The sequence below is a fragment of the Nyctibius grandis genome, chromosome 3 (assembly GCF_013368605.1).
Source record: "Nyctibius grandis isolate bNycGra1 chromosome 3, bNycGra1.pri, whole genome shotgun sequence".
NCBI lineage: Eukaryota > Metazoa > Chordata > Aves > Nyctibiiformes > Nyctibiidae > Nyctibius > Nyctibius grandis.
In genome coordinates, this window is record NC_090660.1 from 110,429,197 (window position 1) to 110,449,215 (window position 20,019).

At 40.3% G+C, this 20,019-nt stretch overlaps 1 protein-coding gene across 4 annotated transcripts in view; it reads right to left on the bottom strand.

Annotated features, from left to right (window-relative positions):
* The window catches only part of TRAPPC9 (trafficking protein particle complex subunit 9), a 525,994-nt gene that overhangs the window by 432,641 nt on the left and 73,334 nt on the right, over positions 1–20,019 (bottom strand). For all 4 annotated transcript variants that reach the window (XM_068396800.1, XM_068396798.1, XM_068396799.1 and 1 more), the window contains 3 exons: positions 17,553–17,679; positions 13,916–14,048; positions 7,239–7,402 (listed from right to left, as the gene is read on the bottom strand). In XM_068396800.1, coding sequence (XP_068252901.1) covers positions 7,239–7,402; positions 13,916–14,048; positions 17,553–17,679 — 424 coding nt within the window. The remainder of the gene's footprint in view (positions 1–7,238; positions 7,403–13,915; positions 14,049–17,552; positions 17,680–20,019) is intronic.

Here is a 20,019-nt window from a genome sequence, read left to right on the forward strand (position 1 = left end):
AACATAGAACATGACATATTAGGATTGCTGTCATTTTTCTCAAAATTCTTTATTTTTAAGATAATCAGTGAACAAACAAAACCATAAAATGATAAATTTAAGAATTACTTAATTTAAATGGGAACAAATTCAAATTAGACTAGCAACGTGTATTTAGTATTCGGTATATTAACACATTAATATCTCAATCGCATAGATTGCAAATGTATAGAATTTATGGGCTACTGAGATTTTAATTTCTTTTTTTCTCTTCATAAAATGCTTTTTAGATCAACAGTGTAGACAAAGACATTTCTTTCAATAACAATGTTTAAGGCTATCAGCATTAAATTGTTCTGCAAATTACATCCACCACTTGATCAGATTCATTTCCAGAGAGTTAATCTTGACTAGATTTTGAAATAATTTAGGGGAGCAGTAATGTCAAAGGCAAGAAACTCAAAAGGACCTCATGAAATCAAGTGAGTAGACAAAAAGATTGGACTTCAACATCCATAAAGTTAAAATAATGCATCTCAGGGAAAAAAAATATGAGTCATCCCTGGTATGTTGAACTTGGAAGTGACAGTTACAACTCCAGAAAGAAACCCTAGAGTCACCATTGATGGTCCTCTGGAATCATCAGGTTAGCGAACAGCAAAAAAACAACAAACCAACCAACCAAACAAAAACCAAAAAACACACAAAACCCATCAAAATGTAGGTCATCATGAGGAAGGATACTGAAAGCAAGTCAAAGGGGGCATTTTGTCCCTGCATAAAACCTTGGCGTGCTCACATCCTAAGTGTTATTTGCAGTTCTGGTCTCTCTACTGCAAGGAGGACACACTAGAGCTAGAGCCAGTCCAAAGAAGGGTAAATAAAATGATGAAGAGTGTGGAGCAGCTGCCATGTGAGCAGAGATTAAAAATGCTGGGACCCTTCAGTTTGAACAGAAGGCTGAGTAGGGGAAGATGACTACAGTTTACAAAATTCACAAAGACGGCAGATAAAGTGATGCAGAACTGTTGTTCACTAAATTCCCTGGTATGAGAACTGGGAGCACTTGATAAAACTAGTAGGAGATGAGATTAAAACAGATACAGCACTTCTCTACCCAGCTGGTAGTGAACTTCTGGAATCTGTTGCTACAGAGGCTGCACAGCCAAGCAGTACCAGCAGCTTCAGAATGGGATTACGCAAATTCATGGGTAAGTCCACAAAGGTCTACTGAAAAGCACTATGTGTCTACAGCAACTACAGAGGCTGAGCAAGCACAATGAAAATGCCACACCAGTGGCGAGACCTGCATGCTCTCCCTAAGCAGCATCTCCTAATGTCCAGTGACTAGTGAGCTAGATGGACCATCAGCCCTCGGACATTTCTTAAATTCTTATGCCTTTGTCCTTCTGTGGGAGAATGGGACAGGATGGGACTGAATCCTATATTAACCATAGCGTTATGATCCGCAGACAGCCTCAAAATTGCAAACTAAGTTAAAACATGAGAGAAACTGTACATACATGGAATAGTGTTCTGAGCACAGTTGTGGATTCTTGACGAACAGAGATTTACCAAAAAAAAACCCACAGGAGGATAAAAAGATAAAGTTCAGTCTGGAGGTCCAGTAAGACGCTAGCAATACTACCGACCATTTAATTAAAACACTTGGAACAGTGGGGGAAAGATTTAAAGGTAAGGACAAAAGGAAACAAATAAAGTAAAATGTAACAGACTACAGCTGAAAGGTGAAGTCTGGGTAGAACATAACCAAAACAACTGCTGCTTCACAAGCTGAGCAGCTGAAAGGAAATGTAAATGCAAGACCAGTTCCCAACTAGCACAGAAAGATGAGACCAGAGTACTCCACATCCCTAAATTCAAAGGCTGAGAGAGTTACGGTTGTTCAGCCTGGAGAAGAGAAGACTCTGGGGAAACCTTACTGCAGCCTTTCAGTACTTAAAGGGGGCTTAGAAGAAAGATGGGGACAGACTTTTTAGTAGGGCCTGTTGTGGCAGGATGAGGGGTAATGGTTTTAAAGTAAAAGGGGGTAGATTTAGACTAGATATAAGGAAGAAAGTTTTTACAATGAGGGTGGTGAAACACTGGCACAGGTTGCCCAGAGAGGTGGTAGATGCCCCATCCCTGGAAACATTCAAGGTCAGGTTGGACGGGGCTCTGAGCAACCTGATCTAGTTGAAGATGTCCCTGCTCATTGCAGGGGAGTTGGACTAGATGATCTTTAAAGGTCCCTTCCAACCCAAACTATTCTCTGATTCTACACTGAATGCAAGTATGATCACACACCTGAAGACAGAAATCTGATGCGCTTCAAGGCAACAAAGCTCTTCAGACTTCTATGGTAATCTGCACATCTGATTCTTGATGCCTCACCAGCTGAAGTATATATTCCTAGCAGAATACACAGGATCTCAAAATAACTATCAGTTCTGAATGCACAGGCATTGGCATTCATACATCTTAACTTCTCCAAGTGCGTGAAATTCTAGCAAAAATTCAAGTTGTGTATTTAGCACTGCAGAGTATCCACCACATTTTTTTAAAATGAGGAAGTCTCAGCCATGCACACTAGAATTACAGGGTTAAAAGCACTAATAGTTCATCAACTCACAGGCACTGTACCGATATTATTATTGATTTCCTTTTGTGACTGGGGAAAAACAGCCTTTTTCAAATTGAGGAGACAATCCAGAATATTTTGATCTCAGACGTGGTAGACAGAAATGAACTTGCTGGACTTGCTTTGTTCTTTAAAATATAAATGTATGTAGCGGATCTTCCTCTAGGCAATCAGGAAGTATACCTAAAATGAGAAAGATGTGCTCTAAATCATGAACCATTTGACATTTATCCTATGAGTGCACAAAAGAGTCAGTGAGAATCGTACAAAGTCAATTAAGATTTCGGTCAGCCAGTGTGGGCAGAGAAGAAGAGATTTGAGCTAAGAAACCCAAAGAGTAAAACCACGACAGCTCAACTGGGGCTGGATTACCAACACTCTTCACTGTCCTGCCTTCACAAGGATGTTTGGACTACCTAGAGAAAAGCTTGCCTGCATTCACAACTCTCTATGGAACACAACCCAACTCCAGTTTGAAAGACACTACAGTTTTGTTTGGTAACAAAAGGTAAATAGATCTACTCCAGTATATTCACAGTTCTTAAAATGGGTTACCTAGACCTCAGAGAGGATTTGTCATTTTTGGTCTGGCACAGTTAAACAGCTGAGACCGCAAGCAGATGTGTTCAGAGAACATGGGAAGAATACAGCTAGACAGGTGAATTCATTTCTCTATGTTTAAATTTCAGAGGTCAATCACTTCTAAGAAAGATCAGTGAGGTTTTGCTTCATCATCCAAGTTCATTCTGTGTGCACATCTGGTGCTCACTACTAGAGCCTAACAACCTGCAAGACTGGTAAGAATGCCTGGCACACTCTTCTCAGTGCTTCAGGATTGAAAACATCAGTGTCACATTTGCCCCTGAATGGATCAAATAGTTGGGTTATCAAAGCTTTTAGAGCACATCCCCTAACTGAGACATAACAAGCCTCTCACAAGGAGCTGACTGGAGACAAAGGATGGAAAGGCATCCCCTTAGCACATGTCATCATTCTAAAGAAAGTATTAGACCATCTGACCTGGTGAGGGACAATATGAGGTGACACAGAGTTGACCTTGACAGCATACACGTGATGTCCGCCTGACAGACACCACAGCCTGACAGACAGAGTGGTGCAATGAGACATTAGAAGACATGACAGACATGTTTATTGTGGCAGCACAAGTTCCTTTTGCTGATTTGCCTCAGGATCTGTTCCGTAACGCATGGCTGCTAAAGGACTCGAAAACCCTGTGATGTGCTTCATAAACTGCAGTGTGAGCTGCAATTTCTGCTCATTTATCTGAGGGCCAGAGTGGAAAAGTTAAGGAGCTGCACCTGAAAGAAAGAGAAGAGAGGAAGTAAGGGAAGGCAAGGTTGAAAGCCTGATCTCCAGAGGTTATTAACAAGACACCATTGAAAACAATGCCAGAGAAGTGGGCTTCCTCCAGAAAAATGACTGGCTATAGCTAATATAACGAAGGAGGGAGGTCAAGTCATTGCACTACAACAGCTAATCCCATCCACTAATTTCAACAAAAAAAAGGAGAATGGTTGCCATTTGCAGCATTCATCTTTGTGCTAAAAGTTGTGGCCCCAGAAACAGAAGATAAGGAAATGGAAGTCAGACAGGCATGCACGCAGCGGCTGCAGAAGATTTACGAGCAACTGCCAAGACTAAAAGAACCAAAGCAAATCAGGTGAAAGCAAGGATGATTGAAAGCTCTTTGTGTTTGGCTGAAATTGGACAACAACTTCTCATGGGCTCTCAAGTTGACAGGCAAGCTGTGGTCATGGCAGGTGAAGATGCCAAACAGCTTTCAAGGAGACCTTGAGCAGTTTAAATCACTGGCACATTTCATCTAAGGAATAGTAAAGAACATCCAAGAGACATCTTCTTAATGCACTACAGATAGTTCATAAGGTCTGCATATGCTCTCAACTTGAGATATAATATCATGTTAAGAATTTGTGTTGCTATTAGGGATGGTTTAATGCATTATCCACACTATTTCCATGTAGTATCACTGACCAAACTGAGCTGTCTGTCATTACAAACCTTTAGTTCCCTGTTGATCACCAGAATCCCACATCACACTGTACCATGAGTCCACCCTTACACATTTGTATCCATTTACAATAACTAAACTGGAAGAGAGTCCATTAAAAAAGGCAAAGGTCCATCCTTTGCAAGACCCATGTGCAATCACGTTTGAAATAACATAATTATTACATGCTTAATGTGGACAAGTAGTTCAACTCAAGCATACAGTTCCAAATACAGGAGTGTATTTTGCTTCTGGGAGACAATGCAAGAAACTGAAGACCCTGCTTGACAGGACCCTGGATAACCTAATCTAAAGCTTTGCTTTCAAAGGAAGGTTGGGTAAGACGATTTCCAGAGGTCCCTGCCCACGTACACTTCTACAATTCTATGATTCTGATTGCACGGTTCTCACACGCTCAGAACAAATATCATTTGGTGCCTCTCAAAACTTGCTCTCATTTCTAATTTTCTGAAATAGCGATTTAAGTGTTGCATTTTTTTGAGTATGCATATTTGTGAGTTACTCATCAGAAATTTTCCTTTTTCTGATAAAGACAATTATCATCATGCTTAATAACATCTAAGAGACTGTCAAATACACAAAGAGGGTTGATGATAAAAATTTTCTACAGAGAAAGAAAATGAAGGATGAACTAAAATTAAAGTTTTACTGAACTCATAGCTGAGTCTATCAACTTTTTTCCTTTTTCCCCACCATTTTTAAAAAAAGTTGTAACTGAGAGATTATGATGGTTTTAAAGTTAACAAGAGTCTCTTTTTCAAAATTTTGAACCAATTAATTGTGTAATGTTATGCAGTAAGAGTCTGATTAACATCTGATTCAGAGGTCCATATATTCCACCACTTAATACATTTCATCACATAAACTTCACCATTTAACACGCGTGCTGTATTTGGTCTTTCCATTGCAGACATACAGCACCTAGCACAGAAGGAGCACGTTGGAATTACTGAAATAAGAACAGTAAGTCATCACATGTTTCAGCTTCTAAAATTATTTTTGGTAACAACTCTCAAACAGAAAATCTATTCTTAGATGATTGGCAACTCCTGTTCTCTCAGGTTGCAGAGAAGAGGATACTCTGTTGAAAAAAAAATCACGAACTCGAATACTGAAATGAACAAAAATCACCAGGTATCACATTGCTTTTTAATACTCGGGCACTGACAGAATAAAACCCGCAATAAAACAAGGTATTTCTATTGTAAGTAAAGATCATCTTGCTTGCCACCTGCAGTTCTTCTGTTAATATCAGATGCCTCAAAGGACAAACCAAAAATTATAAAACACATCACAAAACAAAAACGATTCACCTATCAGACTACTTTTTAATACTAATATGTACAGAGTATTTTAGGAGAAACAACTGGAAGCAGGAGATGTATTGTATTTCTTCCATACCTTCAATTATTCTTTTAACTCACAACAGCTTATTTTATTTATTGCTTTGCTTTTTGAAGTCTTTTATCCCATTTTTTCTTATTGCTCACTGAGTGAGATAGAGGCTTATTTACTTCCACTCCCTCAAGTAGGACAACATTACTGCTAATGATAATTTATTTAATTAACTAATCAGTTTATTTACAGAATCACAGAATCACAGAATGTTAGGGATTGGAAGGGACCTCGAAAGATCATCTAGTCCAATCCCCCTGCCGGAGCAGGATTGCCTAGACCATATCACACAGGAACGCGTCCAGGTGGGTTTTGAATGTCTCCAGAGAAGGAGACTCCACAACCTCTCTGGGCAGCCTGTTCCAGTGTTCAGTCACCCTCACCGTAAAGAAGTTTTTCCTCATATTTATGTGGAACCTCCTGTGTTCCAGCTTGCACCCATTGCCCCTTGTCCTGTCAAGGGATGTCACTGAGAAGAGCCTGGCTCCATCCTCGTGACACTTGCCCTTTACATATTTATAAACATTAATGAGGTCACCCCTCAGTCTCCTCTTCTCTAAGCTAAAGAGACCCAGCTCCCTCAGCCTATCCTCAGAAGGGAGATGTTCCACTCCCTTAAGCATCTTCGTGGCTCTGCGCTGGACTCTCTCGAGCAGTTCCCTGTCCTTCTTGAACTGAGGGGCCCAGAACTGGACACAATATTCCAGATGTGGCCTCACCAGGGCAGAGTAGAGGCGGAGGAGAACCTCTCGTGACCTGCTAACCACACCCCTTCTAATACACCCCAGGATGCCTTATTATTTAGAGGATGTCTTATTATTTAGACATAAGGAGAAAATAATTTAGACCCAAGAGTCTTGCTTTTTACTAGTTATTGCCTCAAGATTTTTCTTTCCAAGTAATGTTAAAACAAAACCTGGATTTCCAAAAAGCAGGTGACCCTTTGACACACAGATGGTTCTACAATTTCTTTCATTTTCCTTCTACATTTTCTTACATTTTCTTTCATTTCTATATTCCTACAATAAAATCAAACTGAATGATTGCAGTTCCTTAACAAGGATTGTGATATTTATTCTAAAATGACCTAAAAGAAATATAACACAACTAGTTCCCCTTTTATCAGGGAAAAAGTGATCATTATTATTTCTAAATATAAATCAGCATACACACCCTTAGTGTTGACTGTTTTCGCTGTGACCTCTAGTTTCTCCAATGGTTCTGTTCCAATATTTTCTAACTTAATGATAAGCTGTTGGGTCTCTCCATTGTAAAGCTGGACAGACACATTAGTGGAGATTTCATCCCCTGAAGAAGGTTGAAGCGTATGAGCAGACCTACAAAATGTGACATAGAGACAAACAAATATTATGATAAATATCTTAAAATCCTGTCCAAGTTACTATATTCTATTAACTATTCTTTGAAGACTCAGAAACTACTGCTCTGCAATCTTGAAGATATTAGATATCATTCTCCATTCTCATTTTAGCCAGGGTCATTTTTTATAACCATTGAGGACGAACATTAATATTTTATGCATAAGACAAGTCAGATTTCAAGCAATATAAAATATGTATTCCTAACTGTGAAAGCTTATTAAAAATTGCTGCAAAAAAACATAAGAAAGGGAAAAGAGCAAAAAAAGCAAGAGCAGGTCATTAGAATGAGCAAACTTGGAAAAAACTGATATCTGACCTACCAAGTGTTTGAACACCAGGGTTGAGTAACAACAAGTAGCAAGAGGTGAATGTAAAACAAAAATAGTAAAAAATAAGAGTGAGGAGGAGAGTAAGAAGTTGAGTGCTCATAGGAGAAACCGGGGTGAGAGTCCTCTGCAAGATCCTGAAGTCCATACTGTTCTCTGGTCAGCCCATAAAAATTACAAAAGTGAGAATAAAGTTAACTGGTAGGAGAAACCTCCAGAGAGATTAAACCTTTGTACTCATAAGTGAGGATACATTATCTGACATTGTTAGGCATTCCCAGACTCCACCAGCATATGATATCACAGAATCAATCAGGTTGGAAGAGACCTCTGGGATCATCGAGTCCAACCATTGCCCTGACACCACCATGGCAACTAGACCATGGCACTAAGTGCCATGTCCAGTCTTTTCTTAAACACATCCAGAGATGGTGACTCCACCACCTCCCTGGGCAGCCTATTCCAATGTCTAATGACCCTTTCTGTAAAGAAATTCTTCCCGATGTCCAACCTGAACCTCCCCTGGCGAAGCTTGAGGCTGTGTCCTCTTCTCCTATCACTAGTTGCCTGGGAGAAGAGGCCGACGCCCACTCCACTACAACCTCCCTTCAGGTAGTTGTAGACTGCAATATATGTGGAATGAAAACAGAAACACCTTTCATGATAGATAAGTAGCACTAACTGTTTTATGCAGCTATTCACCCAGAAACTGTTTTCTTAAGGGATCATAAACAGTATCTGAAACACGAGGTAAGATATACTGAGTAGAGCAATATATTGTAAAAATAACTTAAAGATGAAAAAAAATTATTCTATGAGTTATCTGTGCTAGAGAAAATGCATGGGTATCTAAAGCTCCAGAAACAAGACAATTTATTTAAATTAGTATCAAGCAGTTCGTTTTGAAGTAACAAATGTGTCAAACCAGTCAAGTACTGAAATAGTAGATATGCACAGTGCTATGACAACACATCATGGATAAAGGAGAACTGAGCAGTAACCTTGACCTTTGCTAGGAAGTAGTAACATGGGCGGAGAGAATGTAGTTTTAGTGGACAGCAGAGGGCATAAACCTCATGGGAGTGGATCCTGGAAGAAATTCACTGTGTGAAAGGTGAAACGGTGAATTTAAATGAACTCTTTAGAACATGAATGAGGAAAGGAGGACTGCGGAGCACGACAGAAGGGGAGAGCTTGCACTTCTGACTGTATTTTTCATGCTAATGCAAAATGGTCACAAGGGATCAAGGATACAATGGCAAAAACTACTGAGATTAATGACTGATAAATCTGTTGGTAAACCCAGGTTCAGTAACTTCTTTTGGCAGGTATTTCTGCTATCTTTCCTTTCTGTCCTAGCCTCCCTTAGCAGAAGAAAAGAAGCCTCCACAAACAAGAGCAGATGTTAGTCTTTCAGAACGCACAGATGACAACAAGTACTTAAAACACATATTTTTTGATCATTTAAAATTTACTGTCATGTATCATTATCATTGCAGTACTCTGAAGTTTGGGCATTTGGAGTGACAGGAAACAAGGAATTTCTTTTCTCCCCTCATATTTAGACAAAAACATCAAGGAATAGCATACTAACAAACCAAACAAATGTTACTTTCAATTACTGTACAAATGTACATCTGAAACCTGAGCCCAAGCTAATTCAGCTCACACATCCTTTTCTGTAATACAGCTTCTTAAATAAAAACCATTTCAATTCTTGTTTAAGAACTGTATAGTCACCAGCTTTGTTCTGAACTTGCAAGACCTCAGGACTGAGGCTGGCCACGGGGATACTGGCAGATGAAAAATTAGGTATGAGCCAGCAATGTGTGCTTGCACCCCAGAAAGCCAACTGCATCCTGGGCTGCATCACAAGCAGCGTGGCCAGCAGGTCGAGGGAGGGGATTCTGCCCCTCTACTCCGCTCTCGTGAGACCCCACCTGCAGTGCTGCGTCCAGCTCTGGGGCCCACAACATAAGACATGGAGCTGTTGGAGAGAGTCCAGAGGAGGCCACGAAGATGATCAGAGGGCTGGAGCACCTCTGCTATGAAGACAGGCTGAGAGAGTTGGGGCTGTTCAGCCTGAAGAAGAGAAGGCTCTAGGGAGACCTTATTGTGACCTTTCAATACATAAAGGGGGCTTATAAGAAAGATGGAGAGACTTCTTACCAAGGCCTGTAGTGACAGGACAAAGGGCAACAGTTTTAAACTGAAAGAGGGGAGATTTAGATTGGAAATAAGGAAGAAATTTTTTACAATGAGGGTGGTGAGACGCTGGAACAGGTTGCCCAGAGAAGCTGTTGATGCCTCATCATTGGAAGTGTTCAAGATCAGGTTGGATGGGGCTCTGAGCAACCTGATCCACTGAAAGATGCTCCTGCCCATGGAAAACAGGTAGAAAACATGAATTGTGTGTATAGTAATTTTAAGTGTATTATTAACAGCTTTTCTTCTGTATTGAGTATTTTTCTCTCTCTCTTTTGCTTTCTTCTGTAATAATTGCATCTGGACTAATAACAGTCCAACAAAGGAATCATTCAGATACAAACAGTAAATTCCTGGCTTTACACAGTGTCCTCTCTGCCCATAAACATGATTTTGAGAGCAACAGTAATGCACAATTATTTCAGTATATTATAAAGCACTCATCAAGAAAAGGGATCTCACCAGGCTGGATTGAAGGGCCAAGGCCAGTTGTATGAGGTTCAACAAGGCCAAGTGTCGGGTCCTGCACTTGGGGCACAACAACCCCATGCAGCACTACAGGCTGGGGGAAGAACGGCTGGAAAACTGCCTGGTGGAAAAGGACCTGGGGGTGTTGGTCGATGGCCAGCTGAACATGAGTCAGCAGTGTGCCCAGGTGGCCAAGAAGGCCGACAGCATCCTGGCTTGTATCAGCAATAGTGCGGCCAGCAGGACTAGGGCAGGGATCGTCCCTCTGTACTCGGCACTGGTGAGGCCGCATCTTGAATACTGTGTTCAATTCTGGGCCCTGCACTTCAAGAAAGATGTTGAGGTGTTGGAGTGAGTCCAGAGGAGGGCGACCAAGCTGGTGAAGGGTCTGGAGGGTATGACCTATGGGGAATGGCTGAGGGAGCTGGGGTTGTTTAGCCTGGAGAAGAGGAGGCTCAGAGGTGACCTTCTTGCAGTCTACAACTACCTGAAGGGAGGTTGTAGTGGAGTGGGAGTCGGCCTCTTCTCCCAGGCAACTAGCGATAGGACAAGAGGACATAGCCTCAAGCTTCACCAGGGGAAGTTCAGGTTGGACATTAGGAAGAATTTCTTCTCAGAAAGGGTCATTAGACATTGGAACGGGCTGCCCAGGGAGGTGGTGGAGTCACCGTCTCTGGATGTGTTTAAGAAAAGACTGGACATGGCACTTAGCGCCATGGTCTAGTTGCCATGGTGGTGTCAGGGCAATGGTTGGACTCGATGATCCCAGAGGTCTCTTCCAACCTGATTGATTCTGTGATTCTGAGACCTCAAGTTGCACCAGGGGAGGTTTAGATTGGATATTAGGAAAAATTTCTTCACCAAAAGGGTGGTCAACCAATGCAATATGCTGCCCAGGGAAGTGGTTGAGTCACCATCCCTGTAGATATTTAAAAGTCGTGTAGATGTGGTGTTTAGGGATATGGTTTAGTGGTAGAATTGGCAGTGCTAGGTTAACAGTTGGACTTGATGATCTTAAGGCTCTTCAACGTAATATTACAGCTTCTGCTAAATTGAGGTTATTAAATTGACCTTCCATTACACAGTGAATAAAAAGAATTTTTACAGTTCTAGCAAGATGTTATGATATGAGAAAGGCCTGGAATTATTCTTGCCAATATGACTATCACCCCAAAATTACAACTAGATCAATCAACTGTTAAAGAAAATATACACAGCTGTGTATCTTTGACCTTTCAAACAAACCTCTTCCTATGTACCAGCAGTTTCACCTACAAAGAAGCAACGTGATAAACACAGTGTCAAGATTATCTCAAATACTTAAAAAATCAATAAATTTGTTGAAAAATTAAGAAAAGTCAGCTCAGCTCCAGTAGAAGGTTCCAAAGACAATCAGCTATAAAAACTAATACACTCTGTCAGGAAAAGATTCTCAAGACTAGAGACGAACATCAAATGTTGGTAAGATGGGTGTCAACGCACATGTAAACAGAAAGCACATCAGCAAGATGCAAGGATAGAAATCAGATTCAGATTTTATCCTGCTGTCTGTAAATTAAGAATGTTCTTTCATTTCTTCATCATATCTTTTAAAAGTACATCATCCTCCAGAGAACGCAAAGGATAAAACTGTTGACATGAGTTGTATGAGACAATTTGCTGGTACCACAGAGGCTAGGAGAAGGAGTAAGTGATGGTAAACAGAGTCCTCTCTGGCATACTGCAAGGTAGCCAGGAATGCATCTGAATTCCCAGGATGTCACAGGAACTGAGACTGAGTACTGAAACTAAAGCATCTGAAGAAACAAAAAGTAAATTTAACGCCAATGAAAAAGTAAATACACAGCAATATACAAAGGAAATCTCGTTAATGTTCCACATTATCAGCTGAACATATATCCAAAAAGAGCAGATATTATGCTCATATAAGAATATTTGCAATTCCCTCTGTATTTCAAACCCAGCATATTCTTTAATATATTCATAACTTTGCCTAGCCAATATTAATTTTGATTACAGCTAAACCACACAGACTCCGTATCTAGCAGAATTTTTATAGGGAATTTACCAACATGTAACTCAATTGCAGCGTTTTATTATTTCGCTGTCTTCATCAGGATATTACTTTTATATCTTTGTAATACAACGCCATCAACAAAGCCCATTCCACATGAGAAAAGTAGAATTCAGTATGGAAAAATCAGAACCAAACTGGTTCCTCTGCTTTACTAAGTAAACCATACTGAAGAACAGAACAAAAAAAATTTACATATATACACACATATATATATCTTTGTGTCATACGATACTGATGATCATCCTACTAAGGAGAAATGGAGCTGAGATCTTCCAATCAACAGACCAGTCCCTGTGGTACTTGAGCTATCAGGGTAGTAAATAACAAAAGGCTGTTTCCTGATCCACAGCTAAAAGGAATACTAAAGAAAAAAAAACAGGAACTCCGTAGTTTTACAACTAGTTGCAAAATGGTAGATGGATTGCAAGACTGAGATACAGTGATCAACGTGCAGCTTAGAAGGTGAATGCTCTTGAACCATGAAAAGTTCAAAAATCTGAATCGAATCAGTGTCTTACCAGCTCTTTCTAAAATCATGGAATTAGTCAGCCACACTCTTCACAAAAAAAAATCTCAAAAAAAAAGCCACAAAAACCCCACACTACTACTGTGTCCTTTTCAGTGAGTGTATAAGGAAGTTATTTTAGTTGATTCTTCCTGTACCTCTTAAACGTACTGTTTCTGTAGTATGGTATCAAGTTTCGGCCCCTGCTGAACAATGGAAATATTGATATATTGTAGCAAGTCGAGAAGAACGTTATCAAAACGATTAGGAGGTTACAACACATGACACATCAGGACAGGTTCAAAGAGCTGGGTTTGTTCAGTATGCAAAAAAAAAGAAGAGGGGGTGATTTTACTCTTGCGAGTGTGGTCAGACACTGGAACTGATTTCCCACAGAGGTAATGGAAACACCACCCATGGAGATAATTAAAACTTAACTAGATCATGCCCTGGGCAACCTGATGTAACATTTAAGTCTTATCACTTGTCAAAGTTGGCCCTTCTTTAAGCAAGGTCCTGGACCAGATGACCTCCAGAGGTGCCCTTTCCAACCTACACTATTCCATGGATTACCTCTTTACTTCCAGATTTTATGAACATTTAGCCTTTAAAGGATCCAGGCTTTTAAAAGTATGACTTTAATAATGAATAACCATTACACTCCCTCAGTTAATTAATTCTCAAAATATTTTCTATCAAATTCCAAGGTTTCAAGCAGTAAAACAAAAAAACGTAGATTTATATTCTGAAGTAAAAAATAGCACAAGTAGTTTATGTCTTGTTTTACTAAAGCACTGATTATATACTCACATGTAGGAGTTTTTATTCAGCCTGTGACTAATGCTTAAATACAACCAAATAAATCATCATTTAATTCAATTTCTCACCTTGGAAGGGAGGTACTGATCTGCAGCCTTGGTAAAGCTGGAATGACTTCAACAGTGCAGCCACTGGTCTTCACTCCTGGCAGATTGTCCAGAAGGCAATCACTGAAGACTCCAAAAACTGAAGTATGGTAACCTGATTTTTAGAAGAAAACACCACTATGTTGCAAATTTTTCTGCTTTCTGAAAGGTCTAAAAGTTTACTAGCCAGATCTTGCTAATATTTCTGCCACCCAAACCACCACCTTCTCTACAGGAGAATCTTCTCAGGACACAAAATATGTCAAAGGTTTCAGACCCCTAAATAACAACACTTATAATGACATGAAAACATACAAACAGCACACATGTACACCTTTGTATCTGTGACACGTAAAATAAAAAACATTAAAAATAGAGTCCATGATTTTTACCACGCATTAAGTTCTGTAGTATCCTTTACAAGATCAACATCACAAGTCATAGTATAGAGACAACCATTTTATACCACACCATCTAATCCACTGGTGCACATAAAACTTGTTACCCTTCAACATAAGTTAACAGCTCCCTATTTCTTCCAAAAAATGTTTACAGGAAAGAGTCTCAACTGTACCCAGAAGTGAAAGAAAAAAGAATGCTAAAGGAAATTAAATAGGGAAAAAAAAGTATATATGTATACACACACAGACACCTGCCATAAAAGACCACAGCTTATCCTCTAAAAGTTCAATTTAGTAGGAAAGTACCTCCACACCAATTCCTCATCAGACAATATATAAAAGTTATATCTGAAGGAAAATTTGATACATTGACACATAAACAGATGCCAAATACAGAAATCAACTCCTCTACTTGCAATATATTTTTAGTATGTGAAACTAAAAGCAGATAACTACAGTACAAATGTTCTCAATGCTTTGATGCTCTTCTGTATTTACTGAAATAGTTTCTGAAAAAGAAAAAAAATCAAATGAGGAATTGTTTTATGAGCAGAGGGAAAAGCACTTAAAAACTCAGTGAGAGCAGTTTCTTCAGGTTCAAAGCCTTTCCTTCTTTTGGTGTTTAGCTTCATTAAAATGGTTCTTTTCCTGCAACTCTGTATTCCAGGAACATGTACCTAAAATTGTGTATTGATAGGATGATTCTGTCCTACTGCTTGTTCAATCTATCATCCTCACATCTATCTCCTTCTCTAGGAGACTGATCTGCTTCTACAAAAGCTCTTTAATTCTCTTTACGTACTAGAAACACAATTCTATTTAGTGAAATGGTATCTTGACTGCAACAGACTACACACATTGGCTAAACTCACAGATTCACAGAATCAGTCAGGTTGGAAGAGACCTCTGGCATCATCGAGTCCAACCATTGCGCTGACACCACCCTGTCAACCAGTCTTTTCTTAAACACATCCAGAGATGGTGACTCCACCACCTCCCTGGGCAGCCCATTCCAATGTCTAATAACCCTTGCTGAGAAGAAATGCTTCCTAACGTACAACCTGAACCTCCCCTGGCGAAGCTTGAGGCTGTGCCCTCTTGTCCTATCGCTAGCTGCCCAGGAGAAGAGGCCGACTCCTACTCCACTACAATCTCCCTTCAGGTAGTTGTAGACTGCACTAAGGTCACCTCTGAGCCTCCTCTTCTCCAGGCTAAACAACCCCAGCTCCCTCAGCCGTACCTCGTAGGTCAGACCCTTCACCAGCTTGGTCGCCCTCCTCTGGACTCGCTCCAACACCTCAACATCTTTCTTGAAGTGCAGGGCCCAGAACTGGACACAGGATTCAAGGTGCGGCCTCACCAGTGCCAAGTACAGAGGGACGATCACTTCCCTAGACCGGCTGGCTACACTATTCCTAATAGAGGCCAGGATGCCATTGGCCTTCTTGGCCACCTGGGCACACTGCTGGCTCATGTTTAGCCGGCTGTCGATCAGCACCCCCAAGTCTCTTTCCGCCGGGCCGCTTTCTAACCACTCTTCCCCCAGCCTGGAGCGCTGCATGGGGTTGTTGTGGCCAAAGTGTAAGACCCGGCACTTGTTCTTGTTGAACCTCATGCCGTTGGTCTCAGCCCATCTATCTAACCTGTCCACATCCCTCTGTAGGGCCTTCCTACCCTCCAGCAGATAAACACTCCCACCCAGCTTGGTGTCATCTGCAAATTTACTGAGGGTGCACTCAATCCCTACATCTAGATCATCTATAAAGATATTGAACAGCACCGGCCCCAGAACTGAGCCCTGGGGAACACCGCTAGTGACCGGCCGCCAGTTGGACTTTGCCCCATTCACCACCACTCTCTGGGCTCAGCCATCCAGACAGTTTTTAACCCATCAAAGAGGCCACCCATCCAAGCCCCGGGCAGCTCGTTTGTCTAGGAGGATGCTGTGGGAGACAGTGTTGAATGCCTTACTGAAGTCTAGATAGACTACATCCACAGCCCTGCCCTCATCTACTAAGCGGGTCACTTGGTCATAGAAGGAGACCAGGTTGGTCAAGCAGGACCTGCCTTTCATGAATCCATGTTGGCTGGCCCCGATGCCCCGATTGTCCTGCATGTGCCATGTAATGGCACTCAGGATGATCTGTTCCATCACCTTGCCTGGCACCGAGGTCAGGCTGACAGGCCTATAGTTCCCTGGATCGTCCTTCTGACCCTTCTTGTAGATGGGCGTTACGTTTGCTAATTTCCAGTCAGCTGGAACTTCTCCAGTTAACCAGGACTGCCGGTAGATAATAGAGAGTGGTTTGGCAAGTTCATTTGCCAGTTCCTTCATTACTCTGGGGTGAATCCCATCTGGGCCGATAGCCTTGTGAGTGTCCAACTGGCACAGCGGGTCACTAACCGTCTCCTCCTGGATTACGGGAGGTTCACACAGCCCCCCGTCCCTAACTTCAGGCTCTGGGGGCCGAGTCTCCTGAGGACAACTGGTCCTGACATTAAAGACCGAGGCAAAGAAGGCATTGAGCACCTCTGCCTTTTCCTCATCCCCTGACACTACACTACCCTCCTCATTCAGCAAGTGGTGGAGGCTCTCCTTGACCTTCCTTTTGCTGTTAATGTATTTGTAGAAACCTTTTTTGTTATCTTTGTCCGTAGCAGCCAAATCAAGCTCTAATTGAGCTTTGGCCCTTCTAATCTTCTCCCTACACGACCTGGCAACATCCCTATAGACCTCCCAAGTTACCCGACCCTTCTTCCAGAGCAAATAGGCTCTTGTTTCTACACAAGCAATCTGCAAAAATTTCTGTAATCTTACATGAATGATTAATTAAGAAAAACGAACTGCAAGATTATCTTCTGCATTCTCATGAAAAATTTCAAGTAATCCTCCTCAGAAGCTTTCCAAATGAAAGCTTTAATAAAGGGGAGTTTGAGTTCATTATCCTTCTCCTCTCATACATGAGATATTATAGATGTGTGTTCATTACTGCTGTTACAACCAAGTGATTTTTCAGGCTATGTTTTTTATGAAGTCTAGTATAGAAAACAGATTTCTTCTTTTGTTTTGTTTTTTATTTTACGTACCTAGGAGAATTCAGAGTTGCAAATATATAAAGGACATCAATTTAAAAGATGTCATACAAACTTATGAATCCACAGAAATGTTTTCACACAGTTGTTTTGCTAGGAAGAGAATGACTAAAGACATCCCTTACCATTGACAGTGATCTGTCCAGTGGTTTGCGGAACACCAACAAGAGTTACTGGATAGAGACCAGATTCTGCAGGTAGAGAAAGAGCTGCAGGAAGAGATTCGAATTCTACTCCTGTTGTCAAGAGACCCTGAAAAAAGTCATATTACATAGATAAATCCATTTATGCTATTCACTTACATTTTTATGATATATACTTACATTTAATTCACCCAAAGTTTTACGATTTATTCCAATTTGTTCATAGCAGTTATTCTGGTTTTTAAGTTCAGTGACTGAAGCATGCATCTAGAATTATGGCAAGATTAGTATTCAACAGTGAAATGTGTTTCAGGATCTAAGGTGGGAACCATGTATGAAAAACTAATAAAAATTTATACCCAAGCAGAGTAAAAAGAATAATATAATCTGCATGGTGTTGGCTTGTACCTACATTTAATTGTACCTGTGACCTTACTCATATATTTGCTTATATTTTGGACAGTGGAAATCAACCATCAATAGTAGCTCTTGCTTAGCTTTAATAAAAGTTCCTGGTCAGAAAATATTTATCTATGGGGAGAAAAAAATTTTAGTATTTACAGATAATAGAGCAAGTCTGGCTTTACTATCCAACCTAAACATCTCAATGCATTGGAATAAGGCATTCACTTTGCTAAACTGATCCTCTATCAAGCCTAGATGCCTGCAGTTAGACTGTATGATTTACTCCCTTAGTGTTATGTCAGAGAAATCTCTTAGCATCCTAAACTTAAAACATGGGACAAAATAAGAAATAAAGAAAAAAAAATATTTAACAAACTTTTAAACACAGCATTACTGTCGTTAGTAGACTGTGGGGGTTTTTTTAAACTCGGTTAATGAATTTAAGGTGCTTGAACACAGAATGTACTGTTACAAGTAAGAAATGTAATGTTGTAAAGCACGTAAGTCTAAGTTACTAGCTGCTTTTCTATACACATAGATTTTTATTTTTTAACAAACATGTCATCCAAATATCACACAGAATTGCCATCAATTAATGCAGTAAGTACAACTGGATTAAACTCAGCTCCATGAGGATGCTTCACAGGAAGTCAAAACTCTGTGAAACAGGTAGATACTGTTTTTGTAAAGATAGATGAAAAAACTCATGGTTTGAGCCACAGAAAACCACAGAGAGACTGAAGACAGAACTAGGAGTTTAAGAAGCAGCAATGTTATCTGGACAGTGCCAGAATATCCGCACTGCTTTCCTTCGAAAGCATCTATGATTGCCTAGTTGAAACTAGGCATCATATAGTTGAATCAACCCACCAGCAATCAAAAAGTGAACTAAATTAAAAGCCATTATCAGAATTTTTCCCACCCCCCAGAAGGCACTGTGCCTTCTGGAAAATTAGCAAACAACTATCTTTTATGTACATACTACATAACAACTAAATAAATGCTTTGCACTTTGTTCCAAATTTCTCTTCTACTGAAGATCTGAAGTCATCAAGATTATACCCAAAAGCTTAAAAATCCTTCGTTCTAGCAATTACTTCTTTGTAGACTTGACACTGTTGAGGCAACACCTAATTCAATCGAAGGTATTCTTCCTTTGTGGAAGGTGTGTTAGAGAACTCTATCCTTCTCTAATATTGCACAAAATTCAATTTCATCATTTCACTTGAGTTATAAGAAAATACTGTGTCAAACCCTCATTTCTACTGAATTTTAGTTTTCCCCCCATTTTACATGGAGATTTCAACTATCAGAAACAATTCACGAAAAAGTAAAAATTAGTTCTGTCTTCCCATACATTCACCACACAGTGTATCAGAGCACTGATGCCTTTTGATTCTCACTGCATAAATGCAAGCTTGGTCAGTACTTTTCAAATAGGTACGTTTACGTAGCTGGGAGCTTAAACAGGCCTTGTTTGCACTCTTGGTGAAATATTACTTGCAGTATGTCAGAATAAGGAGATCAAAGTAATTATTGCAAAAACAAGGCAATACAAACTAATTTTAGATGCAACATTACTGTTTGTATGTGACTGAACATGATCCTTCCAGCGGATTCACCCCACAGAAATTAAGTGAACGTTCACACTTCAATACTGACTTAGCCTCTGTCTTCATCGTAATCACTCTGCTTTTGCTTTGGCTGAAGCAAATCTTAGAACATAAACAAAAGGTGATCCCATACATACTCCGAAACTCACTTTTAAAACAGGTACAGAAGGCTCTGTAAGATCATTTCAGTCCCAAAAGCACTGAACTGTCACTTGGCCAAATATTCGAATATATTTGAATTATTCAGGATTCACCTCAACTAAATACTTTCATCCAAGGACTTAAAGTCCTAAAAAATCAATGACAAAAAAAAACCCTCCAGTGTCTTGTTTAGTATCAGCTATAGCAAATGTAAGTAAACAGAACTGACAGGAACCCCTAAATATTGTCTAACCCATCTCCCTACTCTGAAGCAGAGGCAACTCCACATT